The sequence below is a fragment of the Sapajus apella genome, unplaced genomic scaffold, assembly GCF_009761245.1.
Source record: "Sapajus apella isolate SASKATOON/1434 unplaced genomic scaffold, GSC_monkey_1.0 scaffold53, whole genome shotgun sequence".
NCBI lineage: Eukaryota > Metazoa > Chordata > Mammalia > Primates > Cebidae > Sapajus > Sapajus apella.
The window spans coordinates 5,527,209-5,549,739 of record NW_022436993.1 but is presented as its reverse complement, the minus strand read 5'-3'; the positions used below and the strand labels follow the sequence as shown (position 1 = coordinate 5,549,739).

The 22,531-nt window shown below is 37.0% G+C and overlaps 1 protein-coding gene across 4 annotated transcripts in view; it reads left to right on the top strand.

Annotated features, from left to right (window-relative positions):
* The window catches only part of ARMC3 (armadillo repeat containing 3), a 101,511-nt gene that overhangs the window by 8,401 nt on the left and 70,579 nt on the right, over nt 1-22,531 (top strand). For 3 of the 4 annotated variants that reach the window (XM_032243885.1, XM_032243884.1, XM_032243882.1), the window contains exons 3-6: nt 8,596-8,713; nt 17,221-17,346; nt 20,701-20,769; nt 21,019-21,194. In XM_032243885.1, the coding sequence (XP_032099776.1) occupies nt 8,596-8,713; nt 17,221-17,346; nt 20,701-20,769; nt 21,019-21,194 (489 nt within the window). The remainder of the gene's footprint in view (nt 1-8,595; nt 8,714-17,220; nt 17,347-20,700; nt 20,770-21,018; nt 21,195-22,531) is intronic. The other variant, XM_032243886.1, reaches the window with a different exon arrangement.

Genomic DNA, 22,531 nt, shown 5'->3' with positions numbered 1-22,531 from the left:
CATGGACCTCAGATTTAGAGCCCTCTCTCCTGATATCAGCTAACAGTATACAGTTAAGGCGCTTTAAATAACAGTACACAGTTAAGGCACTTTAAGGCCACAAGCATAGAAAAAGTTTCCAGGGGAACTTTAATACATTTCTTTTACAGACATTTTCCAAGTACTTCCATCATCCAGGTATTGTTCATAGGTGATGGAGACAGAGAAACAGCATGGTCCTTTGCCTAAAGAAATGTATTTATTTGCTGGACAAATACAGAGTGCATACCATATGCAAGCGTTCTTCTACATCTTGGGCATAAAGATGGGGAAAAAGCAAAGTTCAGGCCCCAAGGCAGCTTGTATTACAGTGGGAAAAACAGTCAACTAATAATATAATTCAGGTAGTGATATGATCAATGAAGAAAAATAAAGTAGGTTACGTAAGGAGTGTGGCGGGGCCTCTTTAAATAGAATCTAGGTCAGGGCAGGCTTTCTTGTTGGGATCTTAACCTAAACACACTTAAATGAAATAAGGGGGTATTCTGTGCAAATTATCTGGGAGAGGACCCCAGCCAGACCACAGTAACTAAAGCCTTATGCAGTGTGTTTGAGGAATTCCAGGAAGGTGGGTACGGTAGGAGATTAGTGAGCAAGGTGTAGGAGGGGGTCAAAAAGATGGCGAGATGGTGGCGACCACGTAGGGCATTAGGCTATGTTAATTAAGCAAGTTTGAGTTTTTCCTAATGTGCAAAAAGGAGAATTCGCTGGAAGGTTACAGAGAGGAGTAGTGATATCTGATTTGTATTTAAAATGAAAAATAAGATCATTCTAGCTACAAGGTGGGAGAAATGGGAAAATTGGAAGACCAGTTTGCAGGCTGTTATGGTAATGTAGTTAACATCTAATGGCAGCTGGGACCCAAGAGGTAGGTCACTATGAAGATGAGATGCGGCCAACCTGAGGATGTGCTTTGAAGGTTGAGCTGGCCGGATGTGCTGATGGGTAGGACATGGAGCGTGAGAAACGGACAAGTTGAGAGATCAAGCCTGAGCAACAGAGTGAATGGAAGTCCAACATACTGAAGTAGACAGGTAAATCAAAGACATAATGCAGTGTGTTCAGCTTAGAAAAATAATAGTGGTGGAAGAAGAGAAAGAAAAGCAAGCAAGCAAGCCCACTCACCCAAGGAATTTCAACTCCCAAATCACCACGAATAAAACCAATAAAAAGTATATCCAGAGAGATGGAGGCCTGACAATTAAACATATTATAACTCTCTCTAGTTTCAAGTATTCTTTTCTTATTTTTGTTAGAAATGAAATAAAACTCTCAAGAAGTCCTGGGTGACATGTGGCGTGGTGTTCCTAGACAGTGGCTTTAGTGAGAACTATTTTGGTGAGTTAATGAGGGCGAAAGTCAGATTAGAGATGTGCAGTAAGGAGAGAGAGTGCGAAAAGTATAGATTCATAAGGTTTTTGACTGTAAAAGACAAAGAAGGGTAATGTGGTACTGTGGCGTACAGCAGATGACTACTATCTAGGGAAAGTTGGTTTTTATTTTAAAATAAAAGACTTTTGAGAAATCAGAGTTCAGGGAGGATAAGATAGCTGCAGTTTGCCGGGTGGAGTACCAAAAAGAAGAGACCAACAAACAGCAATAGCTCCAGAAATCTGGTTAATAGTCCTCTGGATTCTCTAAATTCTAATTTGTATGGGGTAAAACTCCACATGGTGAAGGACGTGCATGAGCAACTCTCAGGGTGCCGTAAGCCATATCCTTTCTAGAGCTCACACTGGTCTAGGAGGCACTGTAATTTGCTTGGAAGGCATTGAGAGTCTTATTGAATACCTGGGGCATTAAGGAGAGTACCCAGAAAAGTCATGCCTTAATAATTGTGTGGCTAAAATCAGTTAATAAGCCAATAGAGGAAGTAAAATGGGATACTAAAAAAATCCAATCACCTGAAAAAAGGATAAAAGGAACAGGGAACAAATGTGATAAAGGGAAAAAAATAGCAAGATGATCAATTAAAACCCAACCGTATCAATAACCACATTGGATATAAATTATCTAATATTCCAATAAAATGTGAAAGATTGCCCAACTGAGTAAAAAAGCAAGACTCAGCTCTAACCTGTCTATAAGAATCCTTGTTTACATATAAAGGTACACACAAATTAAAAGTAAAAACATGGAAAAAGATATATACCATGCAAACACTAATCATAAGAAATCTGGAGCACCTATGTTAATACCAGATGAAATACATTTCGATTGCAGGACAAAGAATATTACCTGAGAAAAAGATGGACATTTTATAATGATACAAAGGTTTATTTTTTAAATGGTCCTAAATGTTATTCACCTATTAACATGATGGTAAAAAGGGCTATGCAATAGCTTAAGAAACTATGAAAGACTCAGACATAAGTTTAACAAAATAAAATCAATACCTATAATGCTGAGAACTATAAAACATTCCCGGGACAAATTAAGGAAGACCTAAATAACTCAAGAGATGAAAGTACTATGTTGGGCACAGACACATCGCTGGTGGGAATGCAAATGGTAGAACTAGTCCCCTTTGGAAAAAAATATATATATTTTTGAGACAGGGTCTCACTCTGTTGCCCAGGCTGGAGTGCAGTGGTATGATCGTAGCTCACCGCGGCCTTGAACTTCTGGGTCAAGTGATCCCTCTACCTCAGCCTCCCAAGTAGCTAGGACTACAGGTGCATGCCACCATGCCTGGCTAATTTTTTTTAACTTTCTGTAGAGACAAGGTCTCACTATCTTGCCCAGGCAGGTCTTGAACCCTCAGTCTCAAGTGATCTTCTTGCCTCAACCTCCCAAAGTGCTGGGATTACAGGCATGAGCCAATGTACCCAGACAAAAATTATATTTTCTAATAAAATTAAACATGCACTTGTCAGACAAGCCAGAAATTTTACTTCTAGGCATTTTCTCAAGAGAAAACATTTGTCTATAGAAAGACTGGTATAAAAATGCACATGACAGTTTTTATACATAATGGTTCCAAACTGAAACAACCCAGAGGTCCATCAACTGTTGAATGGATAAACAAATCATGACATACTCATACAATGAGATATTACTCAGCAGTGAAAAGAAGGGTAGAAACAAATGAGATCCATGAAACAACATGGATCTCAAAAATATTCTGCCACATGAAGGAAGCCTACACAAAGGGTCCCCATGTAGTAATTTTGTTACTACTAAATTATAGGACAGGCAAAACTGATCTGTAGTGAAAGAAAGGAGATCAGTGGTTGTCTGGGACCAGACATAGGAAGGGGAATCAACTGTAAAGAGGCAGGAGAGAATGTTTTGGGGCATGGAAACTTTCACCTATTGTTTGGAGTGGCTGGTTATACAGATGTATATGTTTCTTAAAATTCTATACAGATGTATACACTCCTCAAAACTCATCAGACTTACACTGGAAATAACTACATTGCATTACATCTAAATTTGCCCTCTATAAGCTGGATTCAAAAGAAGTTATGGAAGCGTTTAGATGACAGGGAAGAGTTGACTACTCATGAAATGAAAGAGATAATTAATAATATATGGTAAGATGAGAATGTGTCCATTCTGTGAGAATAGAAGACTGAGTTATCTAATGTGCTATTCTTAGTGTCTGGCACTTAATATGGATTTGATAAATGTTTATTAAATGAATGAATTAATGAATGAAGGTGAATGAGCTAAAAAGCCAAAGCACCTATTAGGAATTGGCCTTGGATATTTTCTCTGGAGTAACAGAAGAACGTGTGCAGATATAGGCAGATTTCAATCTGCAAGTTAGAAGTTGATGGAGTTTCCATCTAGTAACTTTATTTTCTCTGAAAAATTTGCGGGGTGAAGACAAAAGAAAGTAGGGAGGTGAGAGGGTTAAATGTTCAAGGATAGTAAAAATGTTTGAAATAATTTTGTTCTGTTGGGAAAAATCAAGTTTACAAGAGAAATGTAGAAACCCGGTTTGCAGTGAGGCCCTCTCAATTGCTGGTCATGAATTTACAGTGATACTAATTTTCCTGTAGCTAAACATTTTTTGAGAATGCTTGGTCACTTGGGTACAAATGCAAAGAAGAAAATACTAGTGTTCATGTGTGGTTTGGGTTTTGGAAGATTAATTTGATGAAAAAACAGAGAAACAAGGAGGTTACGATTTAACAGAAGTGTTATTCAGTTAATAGAACATCTAATCAAAGCAACTTAAGAGGGGAAGAAGGGAGAAAGCTGATAAAGGGAGAGAAAGGAGAGGGACTGGGGATGCAAATGCAATTGAAGAATCTCTGTAGTGGGAGTAGCTGAAAAAATCAATCCGTATGTTTCACCACTTGCTACTTGGCTACCAAGAACCCCTCAGAGCCTGAATACTGTGAGTGCTGCAGGAAACCCATCTGCAGGCAGACAGAGAAAAATTAATGGGTTCTTAAGCATCACAGCAGAAGACAAAGCTGAATGATAGATGGATGCTACTGAATGAGAATTAGCAAAAGAGACAGGAGAGAACTTTCAAAAAGTAATGAGAACATTTCTCTTCTGTCTAGGATATAGTGGTAGCAGGTAGCAGCAGGCATTTCTTCACCTGCAATAACTATGAAAAGCAGATGAACTTAAAAATATGATTTAAGAGTTCTGGAAAGGCAAATTAAAAAGACTGATAATACCAAGTGTTGGTGAGGATGTAGAGCAACTGGAACTCTCATTCATAGCTGGAGGGAATGTTAATTGATAAAAACCACTTTGGAGAACTGTTCAAAAGTACCTATCAAAGGGAAATATATGTCTCCCCTATGACTCATCAATTACATTCCTAGATACATATCAAGAGAAATGAATGTGCGTATCTACAAGAAGACATGTAAAAGAATATTCATTGTGGCTTATGTTATGATTTCCTCAAACTGGAAAGAAAAGAACTCAAACTGGTATATTTACATAATGGAATGCATTATGTAGCTATACGAAATATGACTTAGTTATAGAAGCAAAATTTTGAAAGAATTGCAACAGACATTGCATTGAGCTAAAGAAACCAAACATGAAAGAATGAATGTTATATGATTCCATGTATATGAAGTTCAAAAATGGAACATTAAGTGATTATTTTAAAAGTTAGAATAATGATTATATCTTATGGGGGCAGGGTGGCTTAGGGAAGGAGTGTAAGGAAACCTTCAGAGATTCTAAAAATGTTCTGTATCTTAGTTGGAGAGATCTGAATTAATATTCTGGAAGATCAAGTGGAAGAAATACCTACTAACATAAATGGGGAAGCTGATTTTGCTTTTTAATACAACTTATTGGATTTATTTACCCTACTGATGTTTATTTTGATCACTGACATATTTGATTTTATTCCTATTTTATTTGAAGTTTTGGTTTTTCTTTGCTATGTTTTCATCTTGTAATTTCTTTTGTATTTTCCGTCACTTTTCTGAATTGAGCAATTTTCCTTTGTTATTCTTTCTTTCTGGCAATATGGAAGTTTGGGTACTTGTTGGTAGCCTAAACTATTAAATACACATATTTTAACCTGCATTTTTTCTATTAATGTAAAAATAAATAGCTAAGCAACATTCCTTTTCTTTAAACCAATAATTTCCTTTACCTGTTTCATTGAAAAAAAAAAATCTCAGTTTTAATTCCAAGCCACTATTACTTTGCATTTTTTTTTTTTCCTTACAAATCATTATCACTTCAGGAATCCCGTCTTAAGAATTGCATTGGCCGGGCCAGGTGGCTCATGCCTGTAATCCCAGCACTTTGCAAGGCTGAGGTGGGCGGATCACCTGAGGTCAGGAATTCAAAACTAGCCTGGCCAACATGGCGAAAACCCATCTCTACTTAAAATACAAAACCCGTCTCTACTAAAAATACAAAAATTAGTGTGGTGGTGGGTGCCTGTAATCCCAGCTACTTGGGAGGCTGAGACAGGGAGAATCGCTTGAACCCGGGAGGCAGAGGTTGCAGTGAGCTGAGATCATGCCATTGCACTCTACACTGGGTAAGAGAGCGAGATTCCATCTCAAAAAAAAAAAAATATGATTTGCAACATTTAGAAAGCTAAACAGCAAAATACATTTTTTTGTATTTATTGATCCACCACAATTGCTTTTATATTTTTGTCCCCCCCACTTTTGGCTGGAGATTTTGCTTGAGCAATTTAAGATCATATGGTTGATACACTTTTTGAGTTTGTGAATGCCCAAACATCAAATGATAACCTAGCCAGATATAAACTTCCAGAGTCACAGTTCTTTTCCCTTGGACCTGTGTTGATTATCCTCAATAAACAGTTAGGAGAAGGAAAGGTATAGGTTATTTGCTAAGGTTTTTTTTTCTTATTATTTAATATTATTTCTGCTTCTTCTTGTATATTTTCTATTTGGTCAAGCTAGTATTTCATTCACAATAAAGAAACTTTTATTCCCATTTTAAACCATCTTGTGTAGTCTTCTCCATTTGTGTATCCTTCCTTCTTATTGCCATCCATCCTATTTTATGTGTTCTTCAAATCTTATCTTAAATTCTACCATGTCCATGGCTTTCTCTATCTACTCCAGTTTCAAATTAATTTCCCCATTCTCATCATAGTATTTATTGTCCCTGCCATGTGTTTTGTACTTCATAGAATCCTAACATGTTTTATCTAGAGGAGATCGTGTAATACAGCTCCCTAACTTTTTAGATTAAAAAAACTGTGGTCGGCTGTGTCACCTGGGTGATGTGAGGTCCTCGGATATTCTGGGGCTACCCTTTAATACCTAAATAAGATGGTTCTCAAGCCCCAAACCCAAACTACATTCAGAAGTCCTCCCTTAAGAGTTCTGTGGATTTCTAGGGCCTTCTGCTCTCCTGATCAGTGTTGTAGCCAGCATCCCAACCATTGCTCTTGGCTCAGCTAGAGGCCACTTTTTCTCACTGGATCATGTCACTAGAAATACAAAAGCCACAAACCTGGTGTACACAATTGACTTTTTACTGAAGATTTGTATTCTCTGAAAGAGTGTAAGTGGTTTAAGAATAAACAAGACTTGGCCAGGCGCGGTGGCTCAAGCCTGTAATCCCAGCACTTTGGGAGGCCGAGGCGGGTGGATCACGAGGTCAAGAGATCGAGACCATCCTGGTCAACATGGTGAAACCCCGTCTCTACTAAAAATACAAAAAATTAGCTGGGCATGGTGGTGCGTGCCTGTAATCCCAGCTCCTCAGGAGGCTGAGGCAGGAGAATTGCCTGAACCCAGGAGGCGGAGGTTGCGGTGAGCCGAGATCGCGCCATTGCACTCCAGCCTGGGTAATGTGAGTGAAACTCCGTCTCAAAAAAAAAAAAAAGAATAAACAAGACTTTTGTAATTCTTATAGCTTCTAGTATAGAGGGAGCCATAGAAAAACAGTGGTTTTACTTTGGATGTTAGACAATGCTGTTCTGAAATTCAACAGCCATTTCTCCTCCAAGGAGGAAGTTTTATCCTGGCTACGTCCTTTCAGGTCACTGTTTCTCGCCATCTTCTTTCTTCTTTACTCTTCCAAACTTACAAAATTATGTATCCTTGGGGTAATCAGAGTAATGCATTTCTCCATTCTCTATGTAAAATGAAACAATCTTAAATATATTCCATATCTTAGTAAGATGTCCATATAGGAAAGCCAACACAAAGAACCAGCTAAAGCTTTGAAATACTGGTTTTTTTTTTTTTACTTTATCCTAAGCAGAACTCCATCTAGTCTCTGGAAATGGAAGAAAAATAGTGTAATAGTTTGTTTTCTCCTTAACCACGGAAAGCCTCTATGTGTTATGAACAATAGCTCATTTTAATTACACATGAATTCTCAGGACACAGGTCTTCTTAGAGTCCTATACTTTTTCTTTAGACTATATTATCATTTCCCCTGTCCCAGGTTTTATTCAATTTTACATTATGTTATATGCTGTTTTCTACTGCTTTTTTATTGTTTCACATATGTAGTTCCTGCTTTTCTAGAGTCTAGTGGTTGGAAAGCAAGTATTGATTATTGAGATGGTCAGAAAATCGAATATATACAGGTGCTCAAGGACTTTGTGTATTGCGTAAGCGTAACAACATGTCATTTGATGTACATCTTAGCTCGTCATCTGGCTCATGACAGATGTACATCAAATGACATGTTGTTATGCTTACGCAATACACAAAGTCCTTGAGCACCTGTATATATTTGATTTTCTGACCATGCATGCCTCTACTCCTCTCCTTGCTCCGTTGAGATAGGTACCATTATCTTAAACAGAAAAAGAAATTGACATTAAGGGAGATAAGTCATTTGTATTCCACATGACTAAATTGAGAAACTAGACCTGTCAGCTTCCAAAACATGTTGCTTTTCCTATCACACCCCAGGAATTCCAAGGCCACCAATGCTAACAATTGTTTCTCTAGCGGTTGATGTTTTTTTTTAAATGAAAAATTTTGCAGTCCACTTATTGGGCAGTGACCACATCCTTTTTGCAAGATTATGGTCTCTTTAAGTTTTAAGACCCATTCATTTTTAATGTGATTTTTAAAGCTCATTTGTGAACCTGATAGTTTTCTTTCTGCCTTTCAGTTTGATCCATTAATAATTGAAAGCAAGAAAGCAGCAACTGTGGTGTTAATGCTTCATTCTCCAGAAGAGGAAATTTTGGCTAAAGCATGTGAAGCCATTTATAAATTTGCTTTAAAAGGTTTGGATTTTTTTTGTTTCTATTTCCATTTCATTAATTTTTAAAAATATTTACTACATCATGGTCACTTTTCTTCCTAGTCTTTCACTTACTTGCTGTCAAATGAATTATTTCAGACAACCAGAATATTATTTAATGCATTACTGAAAGCAGTGTCTCTCCCTGAGTGCCTAGCTTAATCTTAAGGAGTAATTTAGTCGTTGGATAGAACAGTCATTCTGAAAGTTTCATTGTAGTTTTAGAAATTGTAAATGTCACAGGCACTAAAAGAACTCCCAACGGTCAAGGCTGGAACAATTTGAACAACAAAGTAAAATAGTATTGAGTTATAATCCAAGTGGAAAATAAGTATCCATGAGTCCATACTGATATAAATAAATGAATGAATAAATTAAAAAATGGAAGTGAAGAGACAAATCCCCATGCAGAATTCCTAATAGTTTATGCAGACACTCTAACTTCAAGGAAGTGAAATATAACTTCCCACTCTTTGAGTGGGAGATGTACAGAGTGACTTATTTCCAAAGAGTAAATATAGAAATGGGGGAAAATAATCTTGCAAGGGATAAACCTTACAAACACTACCTCAGCTAGGTGATGAAAATCAACATCAACCATCTGGGCATGTTGGCTAATGCCTGTAATCTCAGCACTTTGGAAGGCCAAGGTGGGTGGATCACTTGATGCCAGGAGTTTGAAACCAGCCATGGCAATGTGGCAAAGCATCATCTCTACAAAAAAATACAAAAACTAGCCATCTGTGATGGTGCATGCTTGTAGTTCCAGCTACTCAGGAGGCTGAGGTGGGAGATCGCTTAAGCTCAGGAGTTCAAGACCAGCCTTGGCAACATGGTGAAACCCCACCTCTACAAAAAATAAAAACATTAGCCTGGTATGATGGCACATGCCCACATCCCAGCTACTTGGGTGGCTGAGGTGTGAGGACTGCTTGACCCTGGGAGGCAGAGGTTGCAGTGAGCAGAGATTGTGCCACTGCACTCCAGCCTGGGCAGCAGTATGAGACCCTGTCTCAAAAAAACAACCAATCATCAACTGTGATAAGTCATATTGACAATAGGTGTCTTTGATATGATGTGATAAAAATGACACTTTATTTCTGTGTTATTTTCCTTAAAAATCCATAACCCTAGTCTAATGATTCTTAAAATCAGACAAATCCTGGTTCAGGTACAAAATACCCCAACTGGGAGTTTAGTGTAACTGTTTTTTTTTTTTTTTTTTTTTTTTTTTTTTTTTTTTTTAATAAAACATTTCAAACTAAGATGGGAACAATTTTGTTTTAAATACACAATACTTGAAATATTGTGTTGGAGCTTGAATGAGAGAACAACAAATCCTCCAATTAGCCAAGATTACAATACTAACCTTGCTTTGTCACTCAGGTCATCACTGGGAATCCAGATGTAAACCAGAGTGGTTCTGGACGGTACTGTACCTTTTTGAGTGGTTGGTGTAGAATCCTGCGTCAAATTTCAGGGAGATATTGGATTGTGTATCTATGGCAGCACGAATCCCATTCAGTCTTATAGAGTTATTATATATCATGGGGCTGTCACATGTATCTAATTATGTGTAATTTCTTTTTGCATGACATGAAGAATTAGATAGGCATGTATTTCATATGAAATAAACACAGAAATAATTTTAAGTCTGATGTTTTATACTAGTAGTATTTTCTAAAGTTAAAAAAGATAGGACTTTGGCTTCGGGCCAAGATGGACCACTCTACTGCCTGAAACAATGAATGAAACAGACCTAATATGTGAAGGTAGAGTACACTTACTCTGTTGGTAGAAACAATGAAGGAAATAAACCAGATATATGAAATAACAGTTGACAAGACCATCAACATCAGATAATAAAGGGCAGTGACCACTGAGAGACAGGAATCAAAGGAAGTAAATCCTATGATTGACTCAGATTTTTGACTTCAGAGAGCTTTTTGGACATAGCACTGGAAAGGGCAACCTGGTGGACTCTCTGAGTTAAGAAGACAAATCTGAGAGTCCAGGGAGATAAAAGCATTTAGAGTTTTTGGGACAGAGTAAAGGAGAGGAATGAGTTTCACAGAAGGAGAACTCAGGAGATCTGCAAAGGATCCCATTCTTGTATTTAGCAAAGTTGTGAGCAGCACATACATGTGAGGGAAACAGTCAGACAAAGAGGCACCCAAAGAATTGGGGTAATAGTGTCTGGTGCTCACATAGGGCTAGTAGTAGTACCTGTTCCCATCAGCAAGACTGAAATCTCAGAATTCATGAAGCACTATGTAGAATACACAGAGGAGTCTTGCCTCAGTGTGAAAAATAATTAGTCCTAGATGGTACACTGTTCTAGTACCGCCTAGTAAATATTAAAAGCAAGACTTGAAAGGATCAAGTTCTTTCCAAGTAACTTAATTTGTCCCTGAAAAAAATCTCAAAAATACAGAAATAGCCATTGCCTAACAAGGTAAAATTCAAAATGTCTTGCATCCAATAAAAAAAAATTACCAGGCATGAAAAGCAGAAAAAATGCATAAGATATAAAACAACCAGTACATCAAAATTGAGCCAGATGTTAAAATTAGCAGGAAAAGACATTTAAAAATTAATTACAACTATATTCTATATGTTTAGAAAATAAAAACATAGAAGCTACAAGACAGACCCAAATACCACTTCTAGAGATGAAAACTTCAATATCTGAAATGAAAAATATGTAGGCTTGGATAAATGCAGATTAAACATCGCAGAAGAAAAGATTAATGAACTTGAAGACACAGTAACACAAAGTGTCCAAAATGAAGGACAGTGAAAAATAAATTTAAAAAAAATGAACAGAAATTCAATAAGGTATGAGAAAAGTTCATGTGTCCAATATAGGTGTAATTGGAGTCTCTGAAAAAGGGAGACAGGGACAGAAAAAGCACTTGAAGAAATAATGGCTGAAATTTCCCTAAATCTAATGAAAACTCTAAGTCCATGAATCCAAAAACTTTGTCAAAACCCAAGTGCAAAGAATATGAAGTAAACTATGCCATAGTACATTATATTCAAATTGCTCAAAGCTAGAGAGAAAGAGAAAATCTTAAAAGCAGCCAGAATGAGTAAAAACATGTTCTATTCAAATAAAGAATGGCAATAGATAATAATGAATTATAAATAAGGATGATTTATCATCAGATATTATACAAGTGAAAAGTCAGTGGAACAAAAGTCTTTAAAAAATGAAAGATAAATAAAAACTTTCAACCCAGAACTACATATCCAGAAAAAAAATCTTTCAAAGGCACAGGTGAAATAAAGTTTTATTTTCAAATATAAAAAAGCTACAATAATTTGTTACCTGCAGATCTATACTACTACTTATAATAAAAAGTGGCCTTTCGGGCAGAAAGTAACACCAGATGGAAATATAGATCTACAAAAAAGAATACAGAGAACTAGAAATGGCAACATATATGTTTTGTCTTGCTATTTGAATCACTTCAAAAGCAAATTTATTATTTTAAAGAGAAATAATCATATATTGTGCAGTCTGAAACATATGTATAAGCGAAATAGATGGCAACAACAGCCCCAAGGTAGAAAGGGAAAAAATGGAAGTATACTATTGTTAGGATCTCATATGTGAAGTGGCATAATACCACTTGAAAGTAGACTGTGATAAGTCAAAGACATATACTGCAATCCTAATGCAACCACTAAGATAACAAAACAAAGGATAATATTAAATAAGCCAATGAAAAAGATAAAGTGGAATAATAATATTCAATAGATAGAAAAGAAGGCAGAATATGAAGAAAAATTCAAACGGAATAATGGGACATATAAAAAACAAATAAGATGGTGTATTTAATCTAATCATATCAAAAATTAAATATAAATGTCCTAAATACCTTAACAGGAAGAAACTGATATGTTGGATAAAATCAAGAGTTAACTACATGCTGCCTTCAAGAAGTGCACTTAGAATATAAAGACAAAGAAACTTAAAAGGATGACAACAGATGTGTCATGCTAGCATGAACCAAAAGAAAGCCCAAGCATTAATAACAGAAATATTAATATTATAAAAGTAAACAGAGAAGAGAATAGTACCAGAGATAATGGTCATTTTAAAATGATAAAGGGATCAGTTAATGAAAAGACTGAAAAATCTTAAACAGTCATGTACTGAATGTGAGACATTTAAAATACATAAAGCTAATCATGCAAGGAAAAATAAGTATCAACAATGAAGGCTGGAGATTTCAATGATCCTCTCAACAAAGGAGAGAACAAGTAGACAACAAATATATAAGGATATAAAGGATTTGACAATCAATATCAGTGTATTTAACCTAATTAATATTTATAGAACACTTTAAGAGCAGTAGAGTACGCAACTTTTTTCAAGTGCATACAGAACATTTATCCAAATAGATCATATTCTGGGCCATAAAATAAGCCTCAATAAATTTTAAGCGATTCCAATAACACAAAATATATTCTCATACCACAGTGGAATTAAATTAGAAATCAATAATGCAGAAAACTCCGGATAATTGTTAAGTAGTTAGAAAGTAAATAACATACCCTTAAATGACTCATTAATCAAATAAGAAATCAAAACAAAAATCAGAATTGAAAATTAAAACAGAGTGAAGGATGCTATAAAACTGCTTAGAGAGAAGTTTATTGTGCTAAATAACTATACTAGAAAACAAGAAAATTCTGAAACCAGTAACCTTGGCTTCCATCTTAAACTAGAAAAAGAAGACCAAAGTAACCCAAAAGTTACTGATATTAAGGATATCATAGATATCTCAGTATAAATCAACAAAACAGAAAGCAGAAAAAATTGATGAGCCATAAAAATGAAAAGCTGTTTTTTTGAGATCAATAAGAATGATTAACCTATAGATGGATTGATAAATAAAATGAGAGAGAAAACAAATTATCACTCTCAGGAGTGGGAGGGGGGACATCACTAGAGATCCTACAGATATTAACAGGATAAATAGGAATATGATGAATAAATTAATACCAATAAATTCTACAACTTAGATTAAGTGAACAAGTTTGTTTCAAGACCTAAATTTCCAAGCTCACTTAAAAAAAGAGAGCTTGAATAGCTCTATATTACAAAAACTGAAATTGGTAGTTAAAAACTTTCTCACAAATAAAACTCCAGGTCCAGATGGTTTTACTGGTGAATTCTACCAAACATTTAAGGAAGAAATAATACCAATTATACACAAATACTTTCAGAAAATTGAAAAGGGTGGAATACTTCTTAGTTCATCTTGTGAAGCCACCATTACTGTAAACCCCAGATAGAAAAAGGAAACAAACAAAAAAAGAAATCTGCAAGTCAATATGCCTCATTAACATAGATATAAAATTCTAAACAAAATGTTAGCAAATTACATTCAACAATGTATTTAAAAAGCTAACACAACATGACTAAATGACTCTTATTCCCCAAGTGCAGGGTTGGTTTAACATCTGAAAATCAATCAAGGTATTTTACGATGTGTGGTAGGTAGAAGAAGAATCCCAAAATATCTACATCAGAAAATATCACATCCCTGGAAGCTGTGAAAATAGTATGTTACATGACAAGGGAGAAATAAGAATGCTGATGGAGGCAAGAGAGTCAGATTTGGAGAAGACGTGATGGTGGACACAGAGGTCAGAAGGGTGTGATTTGGGGCTTTGAAGATGAAAGGGGCTCGCTTGCCAAGGAATGCTGTGTGGAAAAGAAAAGGAAATGGATTCTGCCATAGAGCTTAGCTCCCAAAGAGCATAGGTAGCTCTGCCAACTCTTTGAATTTCACCTATGGAGAGATGTATCCAACTTCTGACTTCCAAACTGTAAGATAATAAATTTGTGTTGTTGATAAACCACTAGATTTGTTATTTATTATAGCAGCAATCAGAAAAAAATATAAACCTTTAAAAAAGAAAAACCATACGATCATCTTCATACATGCAAAACCATCTTTTTGGCAAAATCCAACATCCACTCCTGATAAAATATGTATGCAAAGTAGGAATAGATATAAACTTTCTCTACCTGATAAAAGATATCTACAAAAAAAGCCTATGGCTTACATCACACTTAATGGTAAAAAAACTAAATGCTTTCCCCTTAAGATCAGGAACAAAAGAAGGATGCCTGCTATCATTATCTTTATTCAACATTGTATGGGAGGTTCTAGCCAATGCAATCAGGCAAGAAAAAGAAATCAAAGACATCCAGAATATTTGTAGTTAAAAACTTTCTCACAGATTAGAAAAAGAGGTAGAACTATCTCTGTTTGATTTATACAAGATGACATAATCTGGCTCTGTTCACTCACCCTAATTATTTTGAGATTAATTCTTATCATAGTATTTGTTTTTGTTGCTGAGTACTATTCCATTATATGGATTTACCACAGTTTGTCTGGGTCATATGGTAGGGGTACGTCAACTTTTAAAGAAATTGCCAAACCATTTTCCAAAGTGATTCGTACTGTTTTATATTCTCACCAGCAATGTCTGAGGGTTCCAATTTCTCCCTACACTAGCTGGCACTTGCTGTTCTTTTTTTTGATGACAGTAATCCTTGTGATGTGAAGTGGTATCTTATTGTGGTTTTAATGCGCATTTCCCTAATGACTAATGATGTAGAGAAAAATGTACTTTATCATCATCTTACATCCTCTTTGGTGAAGTATCTGTTCAAATAATGTTCATATATATTTTAAAATTTAGTTGTTTTCTTATTTGGTTTTAGAAATTCTCTATATATTCTGGATACACATCCTTTACTACTGTATCAGATATGTATTTGCAGAATTTTTCTCACAATTTGTAGAATATCTTTTAAAAAAAAATTCTAGACTTTTTTTCTGTAATCAGTTTTAGGTTTATAGAAAAATGAGGCCAGGCATAGTTGCTTGCAGAGCCTGTAATCCCAGCACTTTGAGAGGCCCAGACAGGAGGATCACTTGAATCCATGAGTTTGAGACCAGCCTGGGAAACATACTGAGATCCCATCTCTACAAAAACTTGAAAAAAAATTAGCTGGATGTGGTGGCATTTACATGTAGTCTCAGCTACTCAGGAGACTGAGGTGAGAGAATCGCTTGAGCCCAGGAGGTCGAGACTGCAAAGAGCCGTGATCATGCCACTGCACTCCAGCCTGGGTGACAGAGCAAGACTCTGTCTGAAAAAAAAAAAAAAAAAAAAAAGAAAGAAAGAAAAGAAAAATGAGAAGTAGAGTTCCCATAAACACCCCTCCTCCATTTTGGTTTTCTCTATTATTACAGTAATCTTTTGCATTGTATTACTCAGGATTCTCTAGAGAAAGAGAACCAATAAAACATATGCAGATATATATGAAAACATTTGTAATGGGAACTGGCTCACATGATTGTGGAGGCTGAGAAATCCCACAATAACGTCATGTGCAAGCAGGAAAACAAGGAAAGCCGGGGATGTAATTCAGTCTTGTCCTAGGGCCAGAGAACCAAAGCTACCGTAAAGTCCTAGAGTCCAAAGGCCTGAGAACAGGAGCTCTAATGTCTCAGGGCAAGAGAAGATAGGTGTCCCAGCCGAAAAAAGAGAGGATTTTTCCTTTTTACACCTTTCTGTTCTACTCAAGCCCTCAGCAGATTGGATATTTCCCACTCACATTGGTGAGAGCACATCTTCACTCAGTTGAGAGATTAAAATGTTAATCTCTTCCAGAAACGCCCTTGCAGGCACACCCAGAAATAATGTTTTAGTAGCTATCTGTGCATCCCTTAGCTCAGTCACTTTGGCACATAAAGTTAATGTGATGACATCTATAGACAATTCTATTGAATCTACAAAAGGGGGCTAGAACTAATTAATCACACAAGGAAGCATTTATTGAGTGCCTGTTACATGACCGGCATTGTACTAGGCACCAAGCGTATGAGATAATAGGGTAGACAGGGCATCTGTCATCATGGAGAGTTATCATGGCATAGGCAAGCAAAACACAGATGTTGTCAAAAAAAATAAAAGACATCTAGAAATAAAAGACATCCAGAAAATTTGTAGTTAAAAACTTTCTCACAGATTAGAAAAAGAGGTAGAACTATCTGTTTGATTTATACAAGATGACATAATCTGGCTCTGTTATCATGGCATAGGCAAGCAAAACACAGATGCTGTCAAAAAAAAATACAGCAGGATAAAGAGAGGTAAAAAACACTTGGATGCGGTAACAGCAGTAAATAGGGTGATTGCGGAGGACTGCTCCAAGGAGGTGTAATGTGAGCTCAGAATTGAAGATAAGATGAAGCCAGTTTTGTAAACAGGGGCAGGGAGAGGAGGAAGCATCTGGGATGCCTGTGCTCTAAGTTCATTCTGAGGGAAATACCAGTGGAAGCCAAGAGTAATGTGAAAGGCAAATGGCAAATAAGAAATTGGAATGGCACAGGGCAAAATGCTGATGAGATCGATGATATCCATGTGTGGCTTTTGTTTTACCTGTGATGCCAGGTGAGGAAAATAAAACCACCCTCCTTGAACTTGGAGCTGTGGAACCTTTAACTAAACTACTCACCCACGAAGACAAAATTGTAAGAAGAAATGCTACTATGATATTTGGAATCCTGGCTTCTAACAGTAAGTATCAACTTTTAAAAATTATCAAATAATCCCATGTAATGCATTATTATTCTTTTAAATTTAACATTAAAGAATTTGTTTCAGTTTTAAACTGACTTTAATGTTCACAAAAACATGACATCAGTATAATGCAGCAAATGTGTGATTTCACATTTTAAGGGATAATTTTAAAACAGGAAAATATATGTAAGCACATCCATGCAAAAACTCCTCTCAGAGTTGGTGGTGATGTCGTCCTACAAGCTGAGAAAGCCATCATTTTCTCTTAAAATGAAAAGCATTTTTTCTTGAGTTAGTGTGATGTAATTTGCCTGCCCATATGTATGTTACATTTCATATGTATTTCATAGTGAACAAAACCTAAAGAGTTTTGATAAACTGATTTTGAAACTGCAAACTATATTTTGCAAAAGATAAATTTCAATGTGCGTTTACCAAGGTAGGTGGATCACCTGAAGTCAGGAATTTGAGACCTGCCTGGCCAGCATGGTGAAACCCCATCTCTACTAAAAATACAAAAATGAGCCAGGCATAGTGGTGGGTACCTGTAATCCCAGCTACTTGGGAGGCTGAGGCAGGAGAATCACTTGAACCTGGGAGGCGGAGGTTGCAGTGAGCTGAGATAGCACCACTGCACTCCAGCCTGGATGACAAAGTGAGACTGTGTCTCAAAAAAATAAATTTAAAAAAGTGCATTTACTTCTTAAATCAGACCTATTTCTTGGAATATTATGTCACATAATATATATAGTATATAACATGCAATATTAATCATATATGTACATAATTAACATTACTATGTGATTGATACAATATCAATTATGTTATATCATAATATTGTATGATTATATTAATATATAATATATAATACTAAAGAACATATTAATATAATAATGTGATTGTATAATATTAGTTAAAAGATGCTATTATGTCCATTAGAATATCAGTTTGACCAAAACCATGCCAATAAAGGCAGTCTCTGACTTATGAACAGGGTATATTTTCCTTGTCATTTTCTAATGGTAGTTTTTGAGTCATCCACCCAAACCCTGTAACTTATAGTTTTTTGTTTGTTTTTGAGACGGAGTCTTACTCTGTTGCCCAGGCTGGAGTGCAGTGATACGGCCTCAGCTCACTGTAATTTCTGCCTCCCGGATTCAAGCAATTCTCCCACCTCATCCTCCCGAGTAGCTGGGATTACAGGCACGCACCACCATGCCTAGCTAATTTTTGTATTTTTTTAGTGGAGATGGGGTTTCACCATGTTGGTCAGGCTGGTCTCAAACTCCTGACCTCATGATCCATCCACCTCGGCCTCCCATAGTGCTGGGATTACAGGCGTGAGCCACTGTGCCTGGCCTAACTCGTAGAGACTGAATTCTAACATGAAACTTAGGCTGCTGTGAATAAACATGTGCCTATCATGGCACATGGCTAAAACCATACTTTCACCCCCTTAACGATAACCTCAGCAAAACACAAGCACGGATTCTTTCCTAGTCTCCCTGCCTAGCCTGCACCCTCTTTTTCCTGGATCTGGTGTGGTGACAGTGAGGCCTCCTTATTCTATGTCCAGCAGGGACAGTTATGAGTGGAAGTTGGGAAGAGAAGTGGAAGGGCGGTTTTGTGTGGCATCTGTGCCATCACGGCCTCAGCTACAGAGACTGTGTCTGCGGGCAGCTGCGGTGACAGCTGTTGGGGCTCTGTGTGTCTTTAGTGGAAGGCTGTGACTTTGCGAGCTCTGATGGTGGCTGTGCTGTAAGGCAGAGGCCTGGGAGTGTTTCCAGAGATGGCAGCAGAATAAGGACAGTCAAGGCGGAGTGCATGTCCCACCAGCTTAGACTATGATAATAATACTAGTTAACACAAAGCCCTGACAAGGGGTCAGGCATTATACTAAGTGCTATTGATATATTAAATCATTTAATCCTAACAGCTTTGTGGGGTAGGTACTATTATTATTCCCTTTACATCTGAGGCAACAGAGGCATAGAGAAGGGAAATAAGGCAGTACTCAATTGAATTATGGATCTTCCTAAATTTATCACCAGGATTACCTGTGTAATAATTCTACATTAGTGTCATATTGAATGCTTAACCAAAACCAAAAAAAGGAAAATTAACTAAAAAAAAAATGGAAGATTTTTTGATTTCTTATGTTTTATTCTGTTTACAGACCACGGAATTTGAGAAACAAAAATATTTTGTGGCCAGGCATGGTGGCTCATGCCTGTAATCCCAGCACTTTGGGAGGCTGAGGCGGGAGGATTGCTTCAGCCCAGGAGATTGAGCCTGCAGGAAGCCATGATCACACCACTGCACTCCAGCCTGAGTGACGGAGAAACCCTGTCTCCAAACGAAAACACACACACACAAACATTATAATACCGCTTATGCAACTCTTTCTTTTAAAAGTAGGAAAGATACCTCAAAGCATTAGTTTATTTGCCCAAAGTCATGCATGCGGTTAGTAGTGGAACTGAGGTTAGAGCACAGCCCCTAGGCATACCTGTCTAGTTTTAATTAGGCTGACAAAAATAGTATAAAAATGTACTTTATGAAAGTCAATATACTCACTTTTAAGCATTTTTGACATTTCTAATAATCAAATTGAATGTAAGAAACCAAGATGTATTAATTGAAATAGGCTGAGTAATTCTTATTTGCACTCTGTACAAGATTAAAATCAAAATTTAAAAATACCCTCCCAGCAACACACATAAAAAGATTACTAATACCTAATAAATAAATGTCGGGCACAGTAACTCAACTCTTCGGATATGTGCTGCAGGCACATTCTGCATTTTCATGGTTATTGTTTCTAGTGTCTTAGAAGGACATGACTGAGGAGTACAAGCAGGCTAGAGAATGTGTGTGGTTAGCCCCACTTGAGCATGAAACCTGCCCCACGACTTGCTGTGAGGTTTTGAGCCTCAATTTCCTTATCCGTAAAATCAGATAGTAATATTACCTGTCTCATAAGGGACTGTTCAGTAGATACTGCCATTATAGTTATTATTTTGAGAGAGGGTCTCACTCTGTTGCCCAGGCTGGAGTGCAGTGGCGTGATCTTGGCTCATTGCAACCTCTGCCTCCCAGCTTCAAGTGATTCTCCTGCCTCAGCTTCCTAAGTAGATGGGATTACACGTGCAAGCCACCACATCTGGCTAATTTTTTTATTTTCAGTAGAGTTGAGGTTTTGCCATGTTGACCAGGCTGGTCTTGAACTCCTGACCTCAAGTGATTCACCTGCCTTGGCCTCCCAAAGTGCTGGGATTACAGGCGTAAGCCACTGCACCCAGTCTATTATTTTTAATAATAAACATCAATATTCTATTTCTTCCTTTGTAGATGATGTTAAAAAATTGTTAAGGGAGTTAGACGTCATGAATTCTGTCATTGCTCAGCTCGCTCCAGAAGGTAACTTTGCATTCTATGTCTGTTTTAAGAAATGGAAATTTTTTTACACTTGATTAAACTATATATTGAAAATCATTCATGAAATAGTTATTAAAGTCTCTCAAACCACAGGTCAATTTTGAGTTTGTAAAAAGGGTGAGCTGTAAGCAAGATACAATTTGTGGAGCTTTGGTTTCCAAGGCGTATTTTAAGGTAGTGGTTGAATAATTAGCAGTTGGCATACTTGTGTTATTTATTTTTGATACACAGAAGAAGTAGTTATCCATGAGTTTGCTAGTCTTTGTCTAGCAAACATGTCTGCAGAGTACACCGGTAAAGTGCAAATATTTGAACATGGAGGATTAGAGCCACTCATCAGACTACTGAGCAGCCCAGACCCAGATGTAAAGAAGAATTCTATGGAATGCATTTACAACTTGGTGCAGGTAAGATTAATTTCTAAAAAGTATTCTGACGAAAGCTGATTTTAGATTTTCCCATTAAAAATAGAAAAAAAAAAAGCTTTTAAAAACTCACCAGTTCTGCATCATTAGATATTCTTGTTACTGGTTAGTATTTATTATTCAGAGAAAAAATAATGGAAGCGGTGTAGATATCTTTCAGTTTTCACATTTGATAATATTTGTCTCCCATGAAAAAGTATTTGGAAATGTATTTCTATTTTTCAAGAACAGAACGGCATGCAAATAAAATGTACTTCTCCTGAAACAGGAAATCTAATATGTGGAACCTGGGCAGCTACTATTGATTGAACCCTGGTGCTCTAAGCATATTGGATGTTAATATATACGCTATACAATGTACTGAGATGTTAATTTAGGCTTATTTGTTGCTAAAAATCTAATAATTTGAGTATGCAGAACAGAATTCATTATCCACAATAGTAAGATAGATGCTACCTCACTGTGATGCTTTCCTTTGTAATGGAAGGAAACTGCCAACCTTCCCCTCCCCCACAGTCCTGTCCTTTGCACCCCGGCTCCGGGAACATGGAACACACATACACCCCTCATGCACACAGGTCATCTTCCCGACACTTTGAACAGCCTTCTCTACTGCTTAGATTCCTTAACAATTAGCATGCACATGTGATTAGCTTTAGATTAGCTGGAAATGGAAAGACACAAATTTTTAATGGCCATTAAGAGAGCAGGAAATACCAAAATGAGAGTGAAGAGGAAGATTAATGGAGAGGCAACATATCCAGGCAGAGAGAGACAAATGGGCTCATATCAAAAGGCAGCAAAAGCAAAATTCCTGACCCAGCATGCCTTTGCTACTCACTGGTTTCACCCTCACTCCTCCCTCCCTAAAAGGCACCCTCAACAGGAAGTTTAGCCCCTCTTTTCCCTTCTCCAGTCACGTGGGCTTTACCTCCTTTGATTAAGTATTTCTCTAGGTGTGTTTGTGTTTTAAATCCCAAGAGTCCTTAGGGCAATATTTCCCTATTGTTTTAATCAAGCAGAAATGAAAATAATCACCTCCACAATTCTTAACAGCAGTACCGGCTAAAAACGGTGTATTCGTTTCCTAGGGCTGCTGTAACAAAGAACTACAGACTAGGTGGCTTCCTACTAGAGACAGTCACAGTTCTGGAGGCCGGAAGTCCAAAATCAAGGTGTCAGTAGGGCCATGCCCCCACCAAGACCAGATCAAATCCTTCCTTTCCTCTTCCCAGGTTCAGGTGGTGGCCATCTATCAAAGGATGGAGAAAGTCCCTTGGCTTATGGCTGCATCCCAGTAAGCTCTCCCTGTCATTTTT